The following is a 19,580-nucleotide window of genomic DNA, read 5'->3' as shown; positions in this document are numbered from 1 at the left end:
GTCCCACGCAGGTATGACTGAGAGAGGCTCTCTCTTTTGATTTGTTTGACAGATAATGTGAAGGTGGGCCCTGATGGTGCCGTGATCACCATCGCCAATGCTCGCCCCAGCAACCAGGGCACATACCGCTGCGTGGCTAGCAACCTGTTCGGGATAACACAGAGCATCGTCTCTCTGATTGTGAGAGGTAAGAGATGAGAGAAGGTTTACCTGAAACACAGGCTGGAAATTCTAGATTTGAATTGGTTGTGTTCAGGGTTTTTTTAGATGTTAGAAGAGGTAGTACTCCAGGTATACTTCAAAAGGGTTGTGGAGCATGCTTGGAATCAAGGTAAGTAATCACAGGTAGAAATAATCACAAGGAGAAATATCATGAATTCATACTTGAGTCTTGGGCCAACAAGGGGACCTTTTCAGTAAGGCTGTAAAGCTGTGGTTTATGTCACATGACCCGTCAAACCACCAGTCAGAGAGTTGGCAGATTTTAGGGGTGGTTGGTTGTGTTCACTTACTCCTGTCTAGTTGACTTTGAAATGAATGTCAAAAAAGGAAAGTAGTGGCCTCTGAAGTGCAAAGTCGGCATTTATGATTTAAATTTTGTGCAAAGGTAGCAACTGTGGACAAAGTGGTCAGAGGATCAGAACATTGTGATTTAACCATGCTGGATGGCCTTTGGTTTCCTGTGATCATGTGTACACACTGCACTGCAATCTCATTTTCAGTATAATCCAATCATTAGCTTTGTGCCACATTTAAAGCTGATAAATGTCTACCTTTTGCAAGTCGGCTGATGAGTTATCTCCCTCTTTTTTTGCTGTTTACTTTGTATTTTGAGGAACTGCCATTTTTCCCAGTATATATTATGAATTGGAAATGAAACTTCAGACTGACTGAAAGGTTCATTAGGGATCTGTATGAGGAAGCTTACAGTGTCCGTTCTCTTCTGTTTCTCCACCCGCCACAGAAACCCCGAAAGCTGTAGTGACCCCTCAGGGCCCTGTGCGAGTGAGGGCCGGTGAGCCCATTAACCTGGAGTGCCAGGCAGCGGGAGAGCCACGCCCATCCGTCAGCTGGCACAGGCTGGACAGCGGGCGCAAGACAGTGCTGACCAGCCCCGTGCCCATGGACTCCAATGCAGTGATGCAGGTCACTCCACCTTATAATTAAACCTATATGTCTGCAAAGACTGTAATGTAGCAAATTCCAGTTAAACTTCAGCCCTCAGGTGCAGAGTTGATTGTCTTGTTATATCATATACTTTTAAATAGGATGGCTGCTTTATCCAATTAAAACAATGTGATTGACTTAATAGAGGCCACTGAAAATGTTAAAAGTCTGAGTGTAAAAGCCATGTAGATGAGGCAGTCTTCACAAAGACAGTTCATTTGACATGTTAATGCAGAAGTCACAGAGTTGAGTCTTTTCTGTCAGTGGTTGAGCTACAGTGACATAACTGCCCATGTCTTTCTTTTCGTTCCATTCACAATGGAGCTGTTCTAATGCCAAAAGCATGTGGGGTCAGAAGCTTTTATGATCAGTGGGACTTTAGAATCAGCATTATGTCTCTCAATCTGAAGCTGATTGACAACTACAGGTAGAGAAGCAGTGACTGACTTTGTAGATAGTAGATGTAAATGACCTTTATATAGCCAAGCAGAAATTAAGACCAGAACTGTTGTTCCCCTCCTAAAATTAAAATATAAAACATCCCACGAAGCCAGATTTAAAAGGCATTGAGAAACGGTAGCAGTGGACCAATCAGAAGCAGCAGCAGTAAACCCCGCCCCCCCCTTCCCCAGGTCCTGGCAGCCCGGCCGGAGGACAGCGGCACCTATGTCTGCACGGCACGAAACAACGAGGGCACCACGGAGGTGAGGGTGGAGGTGGTCGTGGAAGGGGGAGGGCAGGTTCCCACTGCACCCCGTGCCTCCGTGTCTGAGCCTCTACTGGTGGTAGTGGAGGGGCAGACTACCACTCTGCGCTGTGACGCCTACGGTAACCACCGCACGCCTCCACCACACTCTCATATTCAACACTCCTATATAAACCCACACATCCTACCCACCTAACACTGTAATGCTGTTCCACCGTTCTTCCAATGTGTTCTCAAAGCTAGTCTCTGCATAAATGGAAGGGAATCAGCAAATTCTAAGGGAATACAACTAATACTACTCAGAATGTTCAAGGGAACATTTAATAAAATGTTATTGAATATGTTTCTGGCAAGTCACTGACATATAGTAGCCTAACTGAGAAACAGTGAGGATCAAGTTTAAAAGAGTCATCATCTCTTATGTACACCTGGTATTTTTAAGGCACTGATCACTGCCTCTTCAGGTGTAACAAACACCAAGTTTGTATTATAGAAATATTACAGTGACAACATGATAGCTGGGTTCTAAGCTTTTGTCAGTCTTCTGTTATGGTGTTTAATTTACAGTTTTACAATTGCATTGTCACAAAGAACTTGTCATGCCCTCTGGAGGGACTTGCAAATAATGACAACTGATAACCAGGTGGGGCTGTTTTTCTTTGACTTTTGAAGTTGGTTGAGAGACAATGGAATTGGAAAATGTTCAAATGGAATACAAACAGCAGTGTAAAAATTTATGAAAACTTGTGAATGAATATGTCATCCATTTACTGAGAAAATCCAGAGACTCTCAGGTGGCTGGTGGGATTACTTTCGGAGACCTATAACATTTCATCTCTGTCCATTCTAGGTAACCCCACCCCTACCATCACATGGTCCAAGCTCCGTGCCCCTCTGCCCTGGAAGCACAGAGTGGTCAACAACACCCTGGTCCTGCCCAGCGTCGGACGCCAGGACTCTGGCCAGTACATCTGCAATGCCACCAACAGCTTGGGCACCTCTGAGGTCACCATCATGCTGGATGTGGAGAGTGAGTGTTTCTGAGAGTACTCCCTTGGATGGCTTGAAAAACAAAAAACAGGATATCCAGGAAATTCCCAGGAAGAAAAAAAATCTCATCTCATTTGCACACATATGTGACCCAGATCTTCACTGTGGCCCTAAGTCTTCTCCTGCTCTACTTATGCTATACTCTTGTTCCGAGAGTCAGAGGAGCTTTCTTTCCTGTGTGTAACCGTCATGTCCTGTCTGCCCCCCAGCACCTCCATACGCCACCTGCCTCCCCGATGACCTGGCGGTGCGGGTTGGCGAGGTGATCCGCCTGCAGTGCCTGTCGCACGGGACTCCGCCCCTGCGCTACGAGTGGACCAAGGTCGACGGCACCATGCCGGCCCGGGCGGAGGTGGAGAACGGCAACCTGCAGATCAACCTGGCCACGGTGGTGGATGCGGGCACCTACAAGTGCGTGGCCTCCAACAAAGTGGGCTCCAGCGAGGCGCTGGCCAGAGTCACCGTGCGCTGTGAGTAAACCCGCACTCGGGCACGTTCTGGGTGTGTTCATTCGCCTAATCTACCTAATGCTTTGTTTCTGTTTCATTAGAGTTGCGAGTTGTGAGTGGTTGGCTCATAGAATTATTTTAGTTTTCTGTTCAAAAGAAAGTGGATCCAGACTGACTTCCATAGGTTACAGTTTTTACATGTTATCCATTTATACAACTGGATATTTACTGATGCAATTCTGGGTTAAGTGCCTTGCTTCAGTGGGAATCAAGCTAGTAACCTTTCTGTTATGAGCCCTGCTCCTTACCACTATGCTACGCGGCCAGCCTGGGGGTGGTAACGTCTGATGTGGTCTGTAGGACTCGCCACAGCCTTGAAGAGTGACTTTCTCTCCTCTCTTTCCGCAGCCCCCCTGTCAGTCCGTGTGTCCCCCCAGGTGGAGGTGAGGGCGCAGGGCAGTGCCGTGGAGTTCACCTGCTCGGCCAGCGGGGGCATCCAGACCACCATCGAGTGGATCAGGGAGGGCGGCCACCTGCCCCCCAACCACCACATCAAGGACGGGGTGCTGAGGTGAGCTTTGGCAGTGCAGGGTTCTCCCGATCACCTGCCTGTTCTCGTTCAGCTGTGTTCTGATTGTGTACTTGTTGTGACCTGAGTGGCCGTTCCTCAGGATTGAGAACCTGGAGCGGGAAGATGAGGGAGTCTACATCTGCAGAGCCACCAGTGTGCATGGGCAGGCCCAAGACACCGCCAAGCTCACCATCCAAGGTCTGTTCATCACATAGCAAGCAAGGAAGCAAGGTCTGCCTCCTTCAAGACCCTGACTAAATTCACCTCTTTACTGGGCTGTCTGGAAATTCTAAGCCACTAAACAAATATACAACAACTTTCTGTACCTTACAGTAAAGTGCACAAAATTGTCTGAGGGGTAGATTGCCTCATTTGTAATGGCATAGAACAGCACATACATAAAAAGATAGCGGTTGGATTAAACTTAAACTTTAGTAGCATAGTGGTCTCAAACTTACAGACAATCACCGCTCACGAACACCAGTATCCTAGCTTGTGATTGGTCCTGACTGAGTGTACTCTGGTCCCGTAGCCCTGCCCAAAGTGATGATCAATGTGCGCACCTCGGTGCAGACCGTGCTGGTGGGAAACTCGGTGGAGTTCGAGTGCCAGGCCATCGGCGACCCCGAGCCCATAGTGAGCTGGAGCAAGGTCGGGGGCGAGCTGCCCGCCCACGTCATGGTGAAGGGGGGCATGCTGAGGATCGACCAGGTGACGGAGGCCGACGCCGGGCAGTACCGCTGCACCGCCACCAACGACGTGGGCTCCGTGCAGTCCCAGGTGGTGCTCAGCGTCCAGTGTGAGTACAGTTCACATACGTTACACTACATTATCACGGCAGAATTTTGTTATATTCTCAAGGAACAGAGTTTGTGACCTGTTAGTTGCCAGCTCAATTCTCCCACGACAGGGCACAGCTGTTTTTGGAGCAGTGTGCTGCTGTCCTAGTCTGGGACAAAGTACCTGAATTGCCTCAGTAAATGCCCAGGTGTATAAATGGATATTATGTAAAAGTTGTGAACTATGTAAATTACTCTACAGCTCTTATTGTTGGTGTTCAGAGCCACCTCCATGGTTTGCATATCATCCATTTACTGAATGTTTACTGAAACAGTTCAGGTAAATACACAGCAGGGCCCCATATTTAAACTGAAACAGCAGCCTTTGGATTACAAGCTCTGCTCCTTACCATTGCGTCACACTGCTGATTTAAAGCAAGGAACCGTATTATTCACAGAAATTTCTCAACATAAGCATTCATCTACCACCACATTTCACTGGAGCTCTTCTGAGGAACTTTCCCCCAGAGTCCCTTTGTCAGAGAGACTCAAGAGTTAGAACCTTGTCACCTCTGATTCCCACTCGCTGTGTGTTTTCCATCTGAAGCCCTGCCCCAGATTTCTGGCCCCCCAGAGGTGGTTGAGGTGACATTGGGGTCTGCCGCTGTGTTCCCCTGCGTGGCTTCTGGATATCCAGTCCCAGAGATCAAATGGACAAAGGTAACTACAGGTCATATCTGAACAAGCCAAAGGGATTCTTCAGGCAGGGATTCTAGGAAAGTAGCCAAAAGATGCTTATTTAAGTGTATTATTATATATATGGAACTATTACTTTGTACTTTTTTGTACATATATAATGCATTTTTCTGTGTGTTTGCTAGCCTTAGTGGGATTGGAACCCTCAATCCCCAGATGTAGTTAACTCTAGTTTGTTCCATGCCCTCCTCTTGTAGCTAGACGGGGAGCTGGGCCCAAATGCTGTGCAGGAGGGCAACGTGCTGACCATCCCCGATGTGACCGAGGAGGACAGCGGGACGTACGTTTGCACTGCCTCCAACAAGCAGGGCATGGTTCAGGCCTTCTCCACGCTCCGGGTTCACGGTAAGAACACACAGGGCTCAAACGCTGCCGTGGGGACGTTGGCTCGGTGTCGGCTGCTTTGTTCCTTAACTTCATGCTTCCCTCCTTTGTGTCCATCCCCCCAGAGAGAGTGATGCCCCATTTCACACAGACCCCCCTCTCATACCTCACACTGCCTACCATCAAGAACTCTTACAAGGCCTTCACTGTCAAGCTCACCTTCCGGCCAGACAACCCTGATGGTAAGATCTGGTCCAGCCTTTTTTTTCTTTTTCTTTTTGAAATTTGTCAGTTGGAACATTTATAGAAATCTTTGACAGAGTCCCAGTTAATTTCTTACTGGTCATCAGAGTAACAGTAAATTCTGGGCTGGCTGTATTAGTGGTTCTGATTTTCCTGTGGAAAGTTCATCGTGTTTTTATGCGGCCAGTTTTCTTACCAGTTTGTTCGTTGATGGATGTTTCTCACTACTCTCTTCCCTTGTGTCCCCTCTGCCCTCCCTTTCTCACCCGCGTGGTGTGAAGGTGTTATATTGTACGCTGGTGAGTCGGAGTGCGTGAGCTCACTCTAAGGCTGAAATTGGGGTGTTGCTGTCCCAGACTGTTTGGCTCCCGGTCGAGCCAGGCATGCCTAACGCTCAGTACTGCATCCCGATTTTGACGACAAGCAGAGGTCTTTGGAGGCTCCCCACCCAAAAAAACGAATGCCCCATTTCTCGATGCAGGTTGGGTGGGAGCTGTGGCAGGACTGCTTGTCAATGCATTGCAAAATGGTTTCCTAATTAAGCTTTGAACTCCCAGAGGGGGAAATATTGGAAGGGGCAGAAAGCCTTCAATATATCCCCCTCCCTCTGTTTCATCCCCTTCCATTTCACCCTACCCTTTCAGAGAATGCAATCCCACTTCTGAGAATGCATCCTTGAATTAGTGTGGAGGTGACACTGGGGAGAAGGGCACACTTGGTCTTTTTGTTTCTTTTGAAAGCCAAAGAAAGAAATGCTTCATTTTAGTTGCCCCTCTTCTTTAATGACAGGGAGAACTAATTGATTGCAGATTTAGAGATCAGATAAATCAGGTGGCATGGTTTCCCCAAGCTTTGACCATATGGTAAAACCGGATTGGCTTCAGAGGCCGCGGGAATGATGGGTAAACCTCCACAGAGCATGTGAATTGGGCATGCGCCCCGTGTGGAAAGACGGGCAGTTTGAAATGGCGAGCCTCAGAGAGGCTACCAGTTAACCTGGCTTGGACCGCCCCAGCTTGGCCCTTGATTCCTAGCAGCATGCCGCTTGCCCCTTGAGCAGAGAGACTGTTTGCTGCCCCTGTGGACCAATCAGTGTGGAGGGTCCCCAGGGGACAGGGTCAGTGCTACACTAACATGGCTTCTCATTGGTCCACCAGGAATGATCATTTACAATGGGCAGAAGAGGACCACAGGTGCAGACTTCATCTCTCTGGGACTAGTGGGTGGCAGACCTGAGTTCAGGTGAGGTGTATACACTTCTCTGTATGCTAGTATATGCTTTATTTTACAGTAGCTCAATCACAAGGTCACATTGTGCTCAGAAGTGTAGACAGAGATGTGCCCTGGCATAGCAATGGTCAGCTTTTGCAGACAACCAACAGTCTTCCCAGTAAGTATCTGTCATATTACAGATAAATAGATACAGATACATAGATAAATACACAGATAGGCAGATTCATAGAGCAATAGATAGACTAATAAGTGTGTCATCATTACATCTTGTGAGAGGATCAACTCACGTGACAGTGAGAAGATCAGGTCATATCTCGTTTGCATACAGAGAGGTAAAGTACATTTCAGAAGCAAAAGTTGGATTCCTCAAAGCCTAATTATGTTCTTTGATGCATGTAGTTGAATAATGATACTCTTCTGACTGATATGAGCCTATGAAGATTCCAGGTGTATGTGTATGCTGAGCTGAAGTCTCTTTGGCTGCAGGTTTGACGTGGGTTCAGGCATGGCGGTCATTCGCTACCCTACTCCCATCAAGCTGGGCGAGTTCCACACGGTGGAGCTGTACCGCAACCAAACCCAGGGCTCCATAGTGGTGGATGGAGATGCCCCCATTAATGGCAGCTCACAGGTAAACTCAGGGACCAATGGGGGATGCACCCCTCTCCACCTCCCTGCCCAGCTGATCCAGAACCAGAACACTGCCATGTTGTTACAATGTTGTAGCGTCATCATTGCAATTTTACACAGAGGAGGGTGTCTTAGCTGGGTGATTCCCTTGTATACAGCTCCGTCTAAGTAAGAAATATGATGCTGCCATTTTAATGTAATCTTTTGCTGAAGGAGCGCATTTATGCATTGTAGAGTGTGTGTCAATCACATTCATTGTGATCATTGTGAAGCAGTCTTAGCTGTCATACTTCCTGAAGGCTGTTTGTGGAAAGACCAACTTCTTCTTTCTTATGTTTTCTGCCACTTCATGCAGGGTAAATTCCAAGGGCTGGATCTGAACGAGGAACTGTACGTTGGAGGTTACCCCAACTACAGTGTTATCGCCAAAACAACTGGCCTCAAGACTGGATTTGTTGGTAAGAGTATTTTTCAAGTCTTTGCAATTTGGTGTCTTAGACACCAGTCGACTTAATGTTAATAGGAATCTGCCAGTCCAGGTAAATCCTGACATGTTTCAGTGATGTAGTATTTTAATATCTGTCATTGATAATTGTTGATGGCTGATTGTTTTGCTGTCTAGGCTGCCTCCGTCAGCTGATCATCCAAGGAGAGGAGGTGATCTTCAAGGATCTTGACCGCAGCTCCACAGGTGTCTCAAACTGTCCTACCTGTAAAGATCGTCCGTGTCAGGTGACTATATTACCCATCATGCACTTGTAAAACACACACCACACAGCCAGTCTTCCTTACATGAACAATTTTATTTGCTAATGACCACTGGTTAATCTCCTCATAAGCTCTATGTCACATGGCCACATTACCCATGATGCTCTTTCCTGCACTAACTTCTTGTGTTAATGAGCACTGATTTTGTCGTCTGCTGCAGAACGGAGGATTGTGTCGGGACTCTGAGGCCAGCATCTACAAATGTCACTGCACACGAGGATTCACTGGCAGCAACTGCGAGCACCACGCCTCACAGCACTGCCACCCAGGTGCTATCATCACCCAGATAACTCAACCCCATGCTACAAATTAATGCAGCACTGGTGGAAAGCTGTTTATGAATATATGGTGTTATAGTGGCATCATATGACAACACTTTCTTGGAAATTTTGGCACTTATTGGTATATTCCAAGGCTAAATTGTGGAAGTATAGTCACAGCACTGTACACTCATTTGCAACATGCTTGGTTTTAGCTTTAGCTGTTACCTGAATGAAGGTCTCTCAGACTTACCACACAAGGAAATGACACATCCACCAGATGTGGGCAGGCCAGACTTCACAAGTACCTGCCACAGGAATGCAATGTAGGAATGTATGATGTCCCAGAACTGTTTGGTAAACAAAAAAGGACAAACTGGCGTGACCCGATGACCTCAACAGTCGTTAAACACTTTTCAGCACGTCAAAATGTGCAGATCCTCATTTCCCTCCCCAGAATGAACCCACAGCAGAACACAGTGTTTATTCCAACAGTGTGGTTTTGGCTGGGTGAAGCCCATTAAAACCACTAAAACCACTAAAGCTCCTTTTCATCCTCTGCAGAAGCCTGTGGGCCTGACGCTACCTGCATCAACCGGCCAGGCGGCCTGGGCTACGACTGCCGCTGTCACCTGGGCAAGTCTGGGGACAAGTGTATGGATGGTGAGCTCTGCTAAGGCGTGTCTGGGTTTTTCTTTGTTTTTGCCAAATGGCAAAGTTCACGTGCCCACTCTCTGTCTTGTTGAAGAGCGAGTCTAATTCAGCACAATCTTTGACCATGGTCAGTAGTCCCAGATTCTTTATTCAGACTGTTGCTTCACATAGTCCTGGAGGGTGGCAGTATCTGCAAATTGACTCCACAGACTTCTTTACCCTTTTTGTCACTTGAACCCATGTTACCTCCCGGCCCCTTTAAAGATTTCCCTTCTTTAAAGAGAGAAGAAAGATTTATTGTACTGAGTTGATTAGACACATCAAGCCAGGACACATCATGGTCTGTGGAATTGTTCCTTGTTATATACACCTGACATTTCCCCATGATGACCCAAAGAAAAGGTCATAGGTCAATGTGAAGTACCAGGCTGGGTTAGGGAGATGTTGGTGGTCCAGGCCACCCTAAACTTTCACCTGGTCTCACCTAGAATTTCAACCCATGGCAGCAATTTGATTGGCTCTGCTTTTTAATTTTCCTCCCAGCATACCATCTGGCCCACACTAATATTGGGCGATATTGCTGACCCTGTTGAGCACTTTGCTATTTTTCTGACAGGAACCTTGGTGACCACACCCTGGTTTGATGGCGAGTCCTCCTACATCGCCTACCCGCCCCTCACCAACATCCACAACGACCTGCGGGTGGACATGGAGTTCAAGCCCCTGAGCCCGAACGGCCTGATGTTCTTCAGCGGTGGGAAGAAGATGAAGGTGGAGGACTTTGTTGCCCTTTCCATGGTGGATGGTCACGTGGAGTTCCGCTATGAGCTGGGGACAGGTGAGCTCTCCATCATACAGACATTTCACATTCTCTCTACATCGCCATTACATTATGTCAAGATAATGGCAGTGCAGCTACATCACCTTTAACATTGCAGGAATGTTGGCTGGGGTGGAAATGCTGAACACAGACTTTTTGGTACTAAAGCTGCATTTGGCATATATTTGGGAATAACCTCTTGTTAGTACTATCTGATTGATATATTAACTGACAAATCTCTATTGATATGGGCACTAATCCTGCGTATGTGATTTTAAAATCATTTATGCATTAATTTTGCAGACAGCTATTTTTAGGTTGGATTACCTTTGGCATCATACCCATTAATAATGTGAGATTTACATTGAAGCCATTCAGGGTATTTGGTGAAGACTGCAATAGCAAAGTTTAATTCAGGCTTCAAGCCTGTGATCCTCTCATCCAGAGTTCAGTGCCCTAAAGCACTGCCTTGTGTATTTTTTTGTGCTCAGTGATACTGTTGAATAGCTCTTGTAACACTCCAAGTTTGCTTCATTAACATACAGTCAGCCAATGAGAGCAATGAGTCGTCTTAAGTGTCATCTGGGGTGACAGGGTAACTCCATTGTGATGCGTTTTGCCTGAATGACTCCATTGTCATGCGTTCTGCCTGAATAACTCCATTGTGATGCATTCTGTGTCCACATTTGCGCAGGCATGGCTATTCTGCACAGCCAGGACCCTGTCACCCTGGGTCAGTGGCATCGCGTGGCTGCCGAACGACTCAACAAAGATGGCTCCCTGAAGGTGGACCAGGCCCGTGAGGTCAGGAGGTCGTCACCAGGGAAAGCCCAGGGTCTGAACATCCACACCCCTATGTACCTGGGTGGGGTCCCCAGCATGGACATCCTGCCCAAACCAGCCAATGTCAGCACACTGTTCGATGGCTGCATTGGAGAGGTAAAATGTCTGTCACATACCCAAGCTGGCCTGACTCTGCAGTGTACTGTATATCCCATGAGAACTACAATGTAAAGCATGCCTTGCCTTACTGTAGATCAGCAGCCTGGCTGACTGTTTGGTCCTTTGCCTAGGTGTCTATCAATGGGAAGAAGGTGGACATTTCCTACAGCTTCACAGAGAGCAGGGACATCAGTCAGTGTGTGGACACCAGCCCCTGTGACCGCAGGCCCTGTCTCAATGGGGGCAGCTGCATGTCCAGTGCTGAGTATGAGTATCAGTGCCTCTGCCAGGACGGCTTTGAGGGTGAGTCCTGCATGACCACGACCGCTCTGCCGGTCAAAGTTCTGCACAACCACAACCACTTTGCTGATCAGAGTCCCACGTGACCACAAACACTATGTTTAACCTCTCTCCAACCATTACAACCACCACCACCTTGCTGGTATGAGTATTACATAACTAACAGCAACTACTATGTGTTACTACAAGGACAGTCTTTTGGTTTTGGTCTCTTATGACTGCACTGAACAGTGCTCTAGTGAACTAAACAGGCAGACACTAATCCATTGAACGAACCCATTGATCCAATGAAGCAATTAAAGATAGCTTGTCCTTTTTGTACAGTGTTTAGCTCGCACGTCTGTAGTTCATGGGAGTTGAACCGGCAAACCTCCTGGTAACCCTCTCCCATGCTCCATGACAGGCTAGGCATTGTCCCATGAATGATGCTCCCTCGGTGTCCCTGTCACAGTGTCCCAGCAGCCTCACGCCTTCTCTGTCCCTCTCCCCATGGCAGGCGAACGCTGCGAGGTGGTGAAGGACGCCTGCCAGCGGGACGCCCATTGCCACAACGGCGGCACCTGCACGGGTGGCCAGTGCGTGTGCCCGGCCGGGTACAGCGGGCTCCACTGCCAAGAGGGTGAGTGCCACCCGGCCAACCTCTGCACCGCTGCGCAGGACAGACCCTTCCAGAAAGCTCCAGGGCCTCATACTGATCCGCCACACTGAGTCACGAGCGTCCGTGTGCCACAAACCGCATGCAGCGAGTGCCACACCAGCGCTGACTGCTAGCATGGTGTTTACATTTACATTCACATTTATTGATTTGGCAGATGCTTTTATCCAAAGCGACTTACAAGTGAGGCAGAGTACAATACAAGCAAAAAGCCATACAAGGAGTCAACAATATTAGAAGCGCTGCATGACCCAGTTTTAATAGTTGACCAGACAAGGTACAAGCTGGCTGATAGAGATAACAGGTGCATGAAACCATAGATTTGAATTTTTTTAAAAAGGAAAACAAACTTTAAGATATAGAAAATTGCTTTAGATGGTAGTATTTCATGTATTCAGGTGAGCGCGGAAGAACTATGTCTTCAGATGGTTCTTGAGGTCCCGTGTTCCCAGTTTCGGATCTTATTTGGAATCACTTCCCTCTTTGGAGCTGTCTGTCACCATCCACTATGCCATTCTGTAGAATTTTTTGATTTTTTAAGTTTGCGTATGCCTGTAACACTTACACCTGACACCGTCCCACACACCTCTTCAAATATAAAAGTCCTATATACCGAAAAATCTCTCCCTGTAGGAAATTCTGATCTAAGGGAATGGTGAACAACTGTCACATTTACTTCATGGTGGTGTTAAAATGCCCAATACCTAGCCACATCCCCATTTCATTTGCATCCAGTCATTAGCCTGACCTGTGCGGTTTCCCCTCCCCCACGTGTCTGAGATGATGAAGTGCATCTCTCTCTTTCTCTCTCGCTGTCTTTCTCCTGCACTTTAACGGCTATATTCCACACACACAGGGCAGGCTCCCAGCATCTTCGACGCCCTATGGAGTGTGGAGGGTAGCGGGGCGAATGGTACAGTATACTACTGGTCTGCCTGATACCCAAAACTAACGGGAAACGTCCAACCCAGGGCCCCGTGGCCTACCTAACACCCAGAAACAGCACTGTATGCGTCTGTAACTCATAACCGCAGACCGAGACTCCCGTCCTTTTCATGAAAATGGAAAAACAAACACAAGTTGAGAAACGGGAATTCTATGTTTGAGGCAAAATGTAGTGAGGGATATTTTGCCTAGGTTGTGAATGGACTCCACCTATGGTGGACCAACGAGGGAATTTTTTTCTTTTTTGCTTGGTGTGAAGATTTGACAAATATAGGATTCCCCTTTCCCATCTCCTTGTCCAGTCTGTGACAAGATAACTACTCACCGCAATGTGAATTTCATTTGTGTCGTCCTCAAAACTGCCTGAACAAAAAAAAAAAAAAAAAACAAGCCAAAACAAAATAAAAAAAAAAAACAAGTCAGCTCTCTTTCTTCTCTGTCCCACTGTTTGGACACAGAGATTTAGTGAATAAATGTTGTAAGTGGTACTAAGTGAATGTTTTAAGTAACTACTAAACACACTTATTCTGAAATGATTCACCCTTGGGTGAATTTAAAAACCTCAATATTTTGGAGAATTACCATGCATGAAACACATTGTCACCAAAATGTCTGAAATGTTGTTCACTGTGGAAGACTTTTGTGAGTGATATTTTCAGCTTATAATGCAATCAATGAATGTGTTAATACTGGAAGTGAAATTGAAGGTTGTTTGTATTTATGTTTATTATTAATGTGTCTGATAAGTGGGGTGTTTGTGTAACATGAGTCTGACGTGGCTGAACTTTTCTCTTGGAATTGTTGAGGAGCACTTGGAATTGTCATAGAAGTAAACATGAAAACATATTCAGACAAACTAAATTCATTCCTATGAATCTGACTAATTCCCAACATCATAATGTAACAGGAAATATGGCATGTTGTTATTTTAAAAATGCTGAAATGTAATCAATCTAAAGGTAAACTGTTTTTTATATAACTTTTTTTTAATATATACAGTTCCTAAAGTCTAGTCTAGTAAATTGTTTGCTTTAAAAATTTTGCAGTGGAACCAAGGAACCACAAGAGGGCGTTATAACACAGAATGACAGCGGTGCCAACAGGGAAGCCCAGGAGCTGAATGACCGGTCTCTCTTGCTTTTTTTCTAGATTCGCCTATTCAGTACGCAGCCCATTTCCATAACAACGGATACCTGGCTCTTCCCAAGCCAATCTTCCCTAGAGGGTGAGGCAGTTTTCACATAAGCTCATACTGGATGTGAATTTCCTCTGTTTTCTATTAGTGCCAGAATAGCTGCTAGTGCCAAAAAGCCTAAATAGGTCACACGGTGATGTTTCTTAAGTCCTTCATGTAAATTACTGCATTTTGAACATTTTTTCTACATTAAGTTACTGCCTGTTTGTAAAGCATGTTGCTTTGTACATCAACATTGTCTGAAACTGGAGCTGAAGCTTTAGGCCCAACTGGGAGACCATCATCATTAACAGTGATCTGGTTTGTTTCAGTTCCTATGACACCCCAGAGACCATTGAGCTGGAGATCCACACCACCACTTCAGATGGCCTGATACTGTGGCAGGGAGTGGTAGGTCAAAGGTCACAGGTCACAGAAACCGCACTGTATCAGGCAGAATACACCTCACAGTTATACATCAGCTGACACCCCTATCCGGGGCTGTATGTGACACACAGCTGGATATCAAGTCCAGTCCTTTCTAAAACACACAAGTGTTCCACCCTTCAACCCCAAATTAAAAAATGCTTATTGAATCGCACCTGCAGTTAGCGATAATTGTGGGTAATTATCAGTTGATTGTGGGCAAATTATTCAACCCTTGAGGGTTGAAGTTTTGGGCTTTTGTTACACTTGGGAAAGCATTAACTATTAAAGAACATGCATAAGCTTTAGCTTATGATAAATTATAATGTGTATGATATAATTGTTTAGAAATACTGAAAAAGTGATTACTATGACATAAACTATAAGCAAACACTGTAATATTGCATAATTTTATACAACATACTACATTTTTCTATACAAAACTTTGCAATCATACTTTAATCTTTATTTAATCATCACTGCCTGCCTTTTTTGAAAATAGTTGAGTCACAGCTTAATTTCTTTGAAATGTGGTTATGCATGCTGGCTGCCAGCACCTCATCCAAAGCATGTGGCCCTTGGCGTCTGGTAAACCTGCATGTCGCCCACTTTGCTTTGTCACACTAACTCACCTTCCATCTCCCCCAGGAGCCCAATGGCACTTCCCGCAAGCTGCATGCTAGTAAAAAGGTATTCACCCCCAGTGATTCCAGTCCCATCTATTCCTAGTAAAATCCCACCTACCCCCAGTGAAATCCTATCCACTCTCAGTGAAATCACATCCCCATGACCAAGTTCTGCACAGTCCTAAAAGAGAGCTTTATTGAAATGTGCACTTGATGACCATGTATAATACAGTCATACAGTATGAGAAGGAGATAGGGAATGTAGTGTTACAGGCACTGTTGGTGCCATATCAGCATAGGGAGCTACGTTTGCTAGTAATTTTTGCAAGTGATATTTTCCTTTATCTCTCTTAAAGTTTCAAGCTGTAATAGATTCTGTGTCATTTTGTAAGTTAACCTTTTGTCATCTATGTGAAAATGGCTTTAGATGTTTATAGCCCCTGTCATCTCCTTGACCTTGTAAAAAAAAAAAAAAAAAAGATTTGTGTGGTGTTTTTCCAAGAGGCACTCTTCATTGGAGTTCTGGGATCCACTTCACCCATAACCACATGGGGGTGCTCTTCAGAGGCATTAGGGTAATCAGTAAAGCTTTGATATGGAGAGATATTAACTGATAGATTGAAGATATCCGTTGAATGCTGCAAAATGAATGTCTGATGATTTGTCCTTTAGAATTATTTAAAAGTGGAACTCACCACCGTGTTCTGTGGCTGCATACCTTCAAATGCTTCAAATGCAATCATCTGTGGTTTGCTGCCTTTTGCTGGCTATCATTGCATGACTTTTTTCCATGGTTTAACCTTAACTGTTCATGGATATGAACACATTGGACTGGACATTGTCACAATAACACTGATGACATCCCTTTGTGCTTCCCAGTGAAGCTCTTGGACAGATGTTCAAAAAAATGAACTTCTCCTGTTAATACATTTCCAATATGTATTGTGATTTTCTGGATTTGCAGACGTAGTTACTGATTGATGAACCTTAACTTAACAATGCTGTTATTATTTATGCAGGAAACGTTTCATTTTTCAATGTTTTTTTTTCTCTAGGAGCTTGGAGAGCAAGGAAAAGGCAAAGACTTTATAAGTCTTGGTTTACAAAACGGTTACCTTCTCTTCAGGTATATTTAAATGGCTTTCCATGTCATTTTTTAAAATATTTTCCAGCAGTCTCTATAGTTATATTTTCCATCCTGGTTCTTTCTTCCATTATGTTGCACTCTTAAATACTTCTCATAGCATTACTTAGCACACGGTTGTTGCTTGCTGCACACAGTATGGCACTATGTCACTGCTGAGAACCTGGGTGGCCTTTATTTCCCATCCGCAGTTATCAGCTGGGCAGTGGGGAAGCTGAGATTGTATCTGAAGAGCCAATCAATGACGGGAACTGGCACAAGGTCACTGCAGTGAGGTAAAGCCTCTGTCTTCATTCTGAATTGCAGTTCACATACAGAAATTAATATTTATTTATTGATATGCATAATATCTCAATAAATGTGTTAACATACATATATGAGCATCAGAAAAAAACTAACTCAAAGCATAAACTACAAATATATAACTGTCCACATTTTGATGGTGGTGGAGGAGGGCAGATTAATAATTTTGTTATTCTTTCTTTGGTTTAGTTTCATGAACTTTAAATATGTTGTATTGTGTGGTTGGGATCAATTAAAAAAAATGAAAATATCATTATATTTATGAAAGAATAATGTCTTTCAGTACATTCTACTGTAAAATATATATACTTGCCTGTCACAGCTAATTCATTATGTTTTAAAATGTTTTCAAAATGTTATTGAATTGCACTGTAAATGATACATACTAACATGTATCAAATTCCCAACAAGGTACTGAATTCTGCCATGACTACTGCTGACTATATTATGAAACCAACAATACTACAGTATATCATTGACTCAAACGTGACAAAGGATGAATACAGTACTTATGCTTGGCAACTATAATAAGCTTTATGGATACAGTTACATCTGTGTGTGTGGGTAATTAATGCCTTTTTCTCCACATGGGTAGGACTGGGAAACAGGGTTATGTCCAGATTGATGGGGGAGCCATCAGCAGAGGACAGTCACAAGGAAAAAGTATCATGGTGAACACCAAAGGCAACGTATTCCTGGGTGAGAACACTACCACAAAACATCCTCCTGCTGTTTTCTCTCAATCAGGAGAAGAGCCCACAACAAAAGCAGCTCATTGTGCAGCAGCATGTTTTTTTTAACATAAATACTAGCAGTTATATAATTATATATATAGAATGCAGTTATGTGTTACAGTCTTTGATGGAGCCCATATTATTTAGAAGATATGTGCGATTACAAAATTGTGTTTATTTGATGTTTGTGATCAAATTCATGGGTTAGATATTGCGGTTGTGACTCTGATCTGATAAGGATGTTTTTTCCCTCAAGGATGCAATTCTAGCTGATTTTATAAGAAAAATATAACCTATAGACTCTTGGGTGGTTTGACCCACCTGTCCAAGTAAGGCAGTGTGTCAGGGGTTTACAGTTACATTGTTGTTATTAAGTCTTATCCGTAGAGAATTACATGGGGTTCTTACATGTTATACATACATGTATACAACCGGATATTTACTGAGGCAATTCTGGGTTACGTACCTTGCCCAAGAATGCAACAGCAGTGCCCCAATGGGGAATTGAACTGGCAAACCTTCAGTTAAAGGCCCTGCTCCTTACCAATATGCCACACTGCTACACAATCGAAGGTGGGATCATTGCTAGGAATGTCCAGCCTTTGAGGACTGGGTTACCCTATACCTGCTTTGAAACTGGAGTGACGGTCATCTTGTCTGTTCCCGGTTGGAAGGCGGGGCTCCGGACATGGACGCCCTGACTGGAGGGAAATTCACCGAGGGCATAACGGGGTGCATTAAGAACCTGGTGCTGATGAATGCAAGACCCGGGGAGCAGCCGTCCCGGCCCATTGACCTGCAGGTCCACGCAGAGGAAGGCATCAACGTCGGCCGCTGTTCATCGTAGGCAGCAAAGCAGAGGCAAAGCCCACTGACTCTGGAGAAGAAGAACACACACACACACATACTTACACACACGCACACACACACACACACACACACACACTTACACACACGGTGCTTTGCTGCTACCAAAAAAGAGAGAAACACAACAAAAAGGATTGTCTTTGCTCTGTGCTGCGTTAAACCAAAAAAACAAGAGAAAAAAATATTAACAAGTCTTCACAAAAATCTTCCTCAGTGTTGTATTGTCAATGAAGGACTATTACTACAGAAGTTCCAGTTCAGTTTACATACTCCCTGCAGTAGCTTTTAGCCATGAAGAGAAAAGAAAAGAACAGGCCTTCTACTATGGGTCAGATCCTATGGAGTTGGAGATGTTTTTACAGCACTGAATTTTATTTATACACATATATATATTTGTGGGGGGGGAAAATGCAAACTAACCGTAATATGCTCTTCTGTATCCTAGAGTCGATTCTGGGTTCTAAAACTGTGTGTCCAAGGGTTGGTGGCCTCGTTGTGTTAATACTTGAAGACGTTTAGGCCTTCCCCCTTCATTGTCTTTGTCAGCTTGTCTTTCCGGACACCATTCGAACGAGCATGCTCAGAGCTTTTTTTTTTGAGGGGCGGGAAGTTGGGGGGGGGCAGGGACGGGCACAAGCAGCACCAATGCACATCTCAGGCAAAGAAGTGACAAGAAAGAAAAACACAAACACACGCTTTAAAGTAACGAGGGTTTTTGCCAAACCACTTTTTTATGTTTTGACCCGGGGAGGGAGTCACCTTCTGTGTGTGCTTGTTTGCCACGTCTAGGGTCAGAAAGGTGACTGAACAAATATGGTGCTAATGTCAAACGTGGAAAAAAACATTAAATGGTAGAACAATGTCACTGTTCAGTGTGGTTGTGGTATAACTGTTTCCATAGGTGTGCTGTGCGTTTTATTTTAAAATTCAAGATGTAAAAATAGCTTTTAGCCCCATTCGCCCCCTCTCCCCCACAAATGTCATTTGAACGCTTTTGCAGAAATGCATGAGATTTTGGAAGAAGTTGCTATTTGATTCAGATGATGAAGACAAA

General features: G+C 44.9%; 1 protein-coding gene across 1 annotated transcript in view; it reads left to right on the top strand.

The window, feature by feature from the left end:
* Window positions 1-18,599, top strand: part of hspg2 (heparan sulfate proteoglycan 2) — a 116,503-nt gene extending 97,904 nt beyond the window's left edge. The window contains exons 55-83 of the mRNA XM_036532836.1: window positions 53-187; window positions 965-1,146; window positions 1,800-1,995; window positions 2,724-2,903; window positions 3,133-3,393; window positions 3,781-3,943; window positions 4,044-4,141; window positions 4,476-4,742; window positions 5,330-5,442; window positions 5,676-5,823; window positions 5,928-6,044; window positions 6,327-6,344; window positions 7,203-7,287; window positions 7,765-7,909; window positions 8,264-8,366; window positions 8,531-8,640; window positions 8,837-8,945; window positions 9,501-9,599; window positions 10,207-10,428; window positions 11,105-11,349; window positions 11,484-11,655; window positions 12,149-12,271; window positions 13,164-13,220; window positions 14,402-14,477; window positions 14,759-14,837; window positions 16,534-16,604; window positions 16,814-16,897; window positions 17,521-17,624; window positions 18,334-18,599. Of these exons, the coding sequence (XP_036388729.1) occupies window positions 53-187; window positions 965-1,146; window positions 1,800-1,995; window positions 2,724-2,903; window positions 3,133-3,393; window positions 3,781-3,943; window positions 4,044-4,141; window positions 4,476-4,742; window positions 5,330-5,442; window positions 5,676-5,823; window positions 5,928-6,044; window positions 6,327-6,344; window positions 7,203-7,287; window positions 7,765-7,909; window positions 8,264-8,366; window positions 8,531-8,640; window positions 8,837-8,945; window positions 9,501-9,599; window positions 10,207-10,428; window positions 11,105-11,349; window positions 11,484-11,655; window positions 12,149-12,271; window positions 13,164-13,220; window positions 14,402-14,477; window positions 14,759-14,837; window positions 16,534-16,604; window positions 16,814-16,897; window positions 17,521-17,624; window positions 18,334-18,506 (3,935 nt within the window). The 3' untranslated portion in view covers window positions 18,507-18,599. The remainder of the gene's footprint in view (window positions 1-52; window positions 188-964; window positions 1,147-1,799; window positions 1,996-2,723; window positions 2,904-3,132; window positions 3,394-3,780; window positions 3,944-4,043; window positions 4,142-4,475; window positions 4,743-5,329; window positions 5,443-5,675; window positions 5,824-5,927; window positions 6,045-6,326; window positions 6,345-7,202; window positions 7,288-7,764; window positions 7,910-8,263; window positions 8,367-8,530; window positions 8,641-8,836; window positions 8,946-9,500; window positions 9,600-10,206; window positions 10,429-11,104; window positions 11,350-11,483; window positions 11,656-12,148; window positions 12,272-13,163; window positions 13,221-14,401; window positions 14,478-14,758; window positions 14,838-16,533; window positions 16,605-16,813; window positions 16,898-17,520; window positions 17,625-18,333) is intronic.
* The last annotated feature ends 981 nt before the right edge of the window (window positions 18,600-19,580 follow it).

The sequence above is a fragment of the Megalops cyprinoides genome, chromosome 7, assembly GCF_013368585.1.
Source record: "Megalops cyprinoides isolate fMegCyp1 chromosome 7, fMegCyp1.pri, whole genome shotgun sequence".
Lineage (NCBI taxonomy): Eukaryota > Metazoa > Chordata > Actinopteri > Elopiformes > Megalopidae > Megalops > Megalops cyprinoides.
Note: the sequence above shows the minus strand (reverse complement) of the source record. Positions and strands in the feature narration are given on the sequence as shown.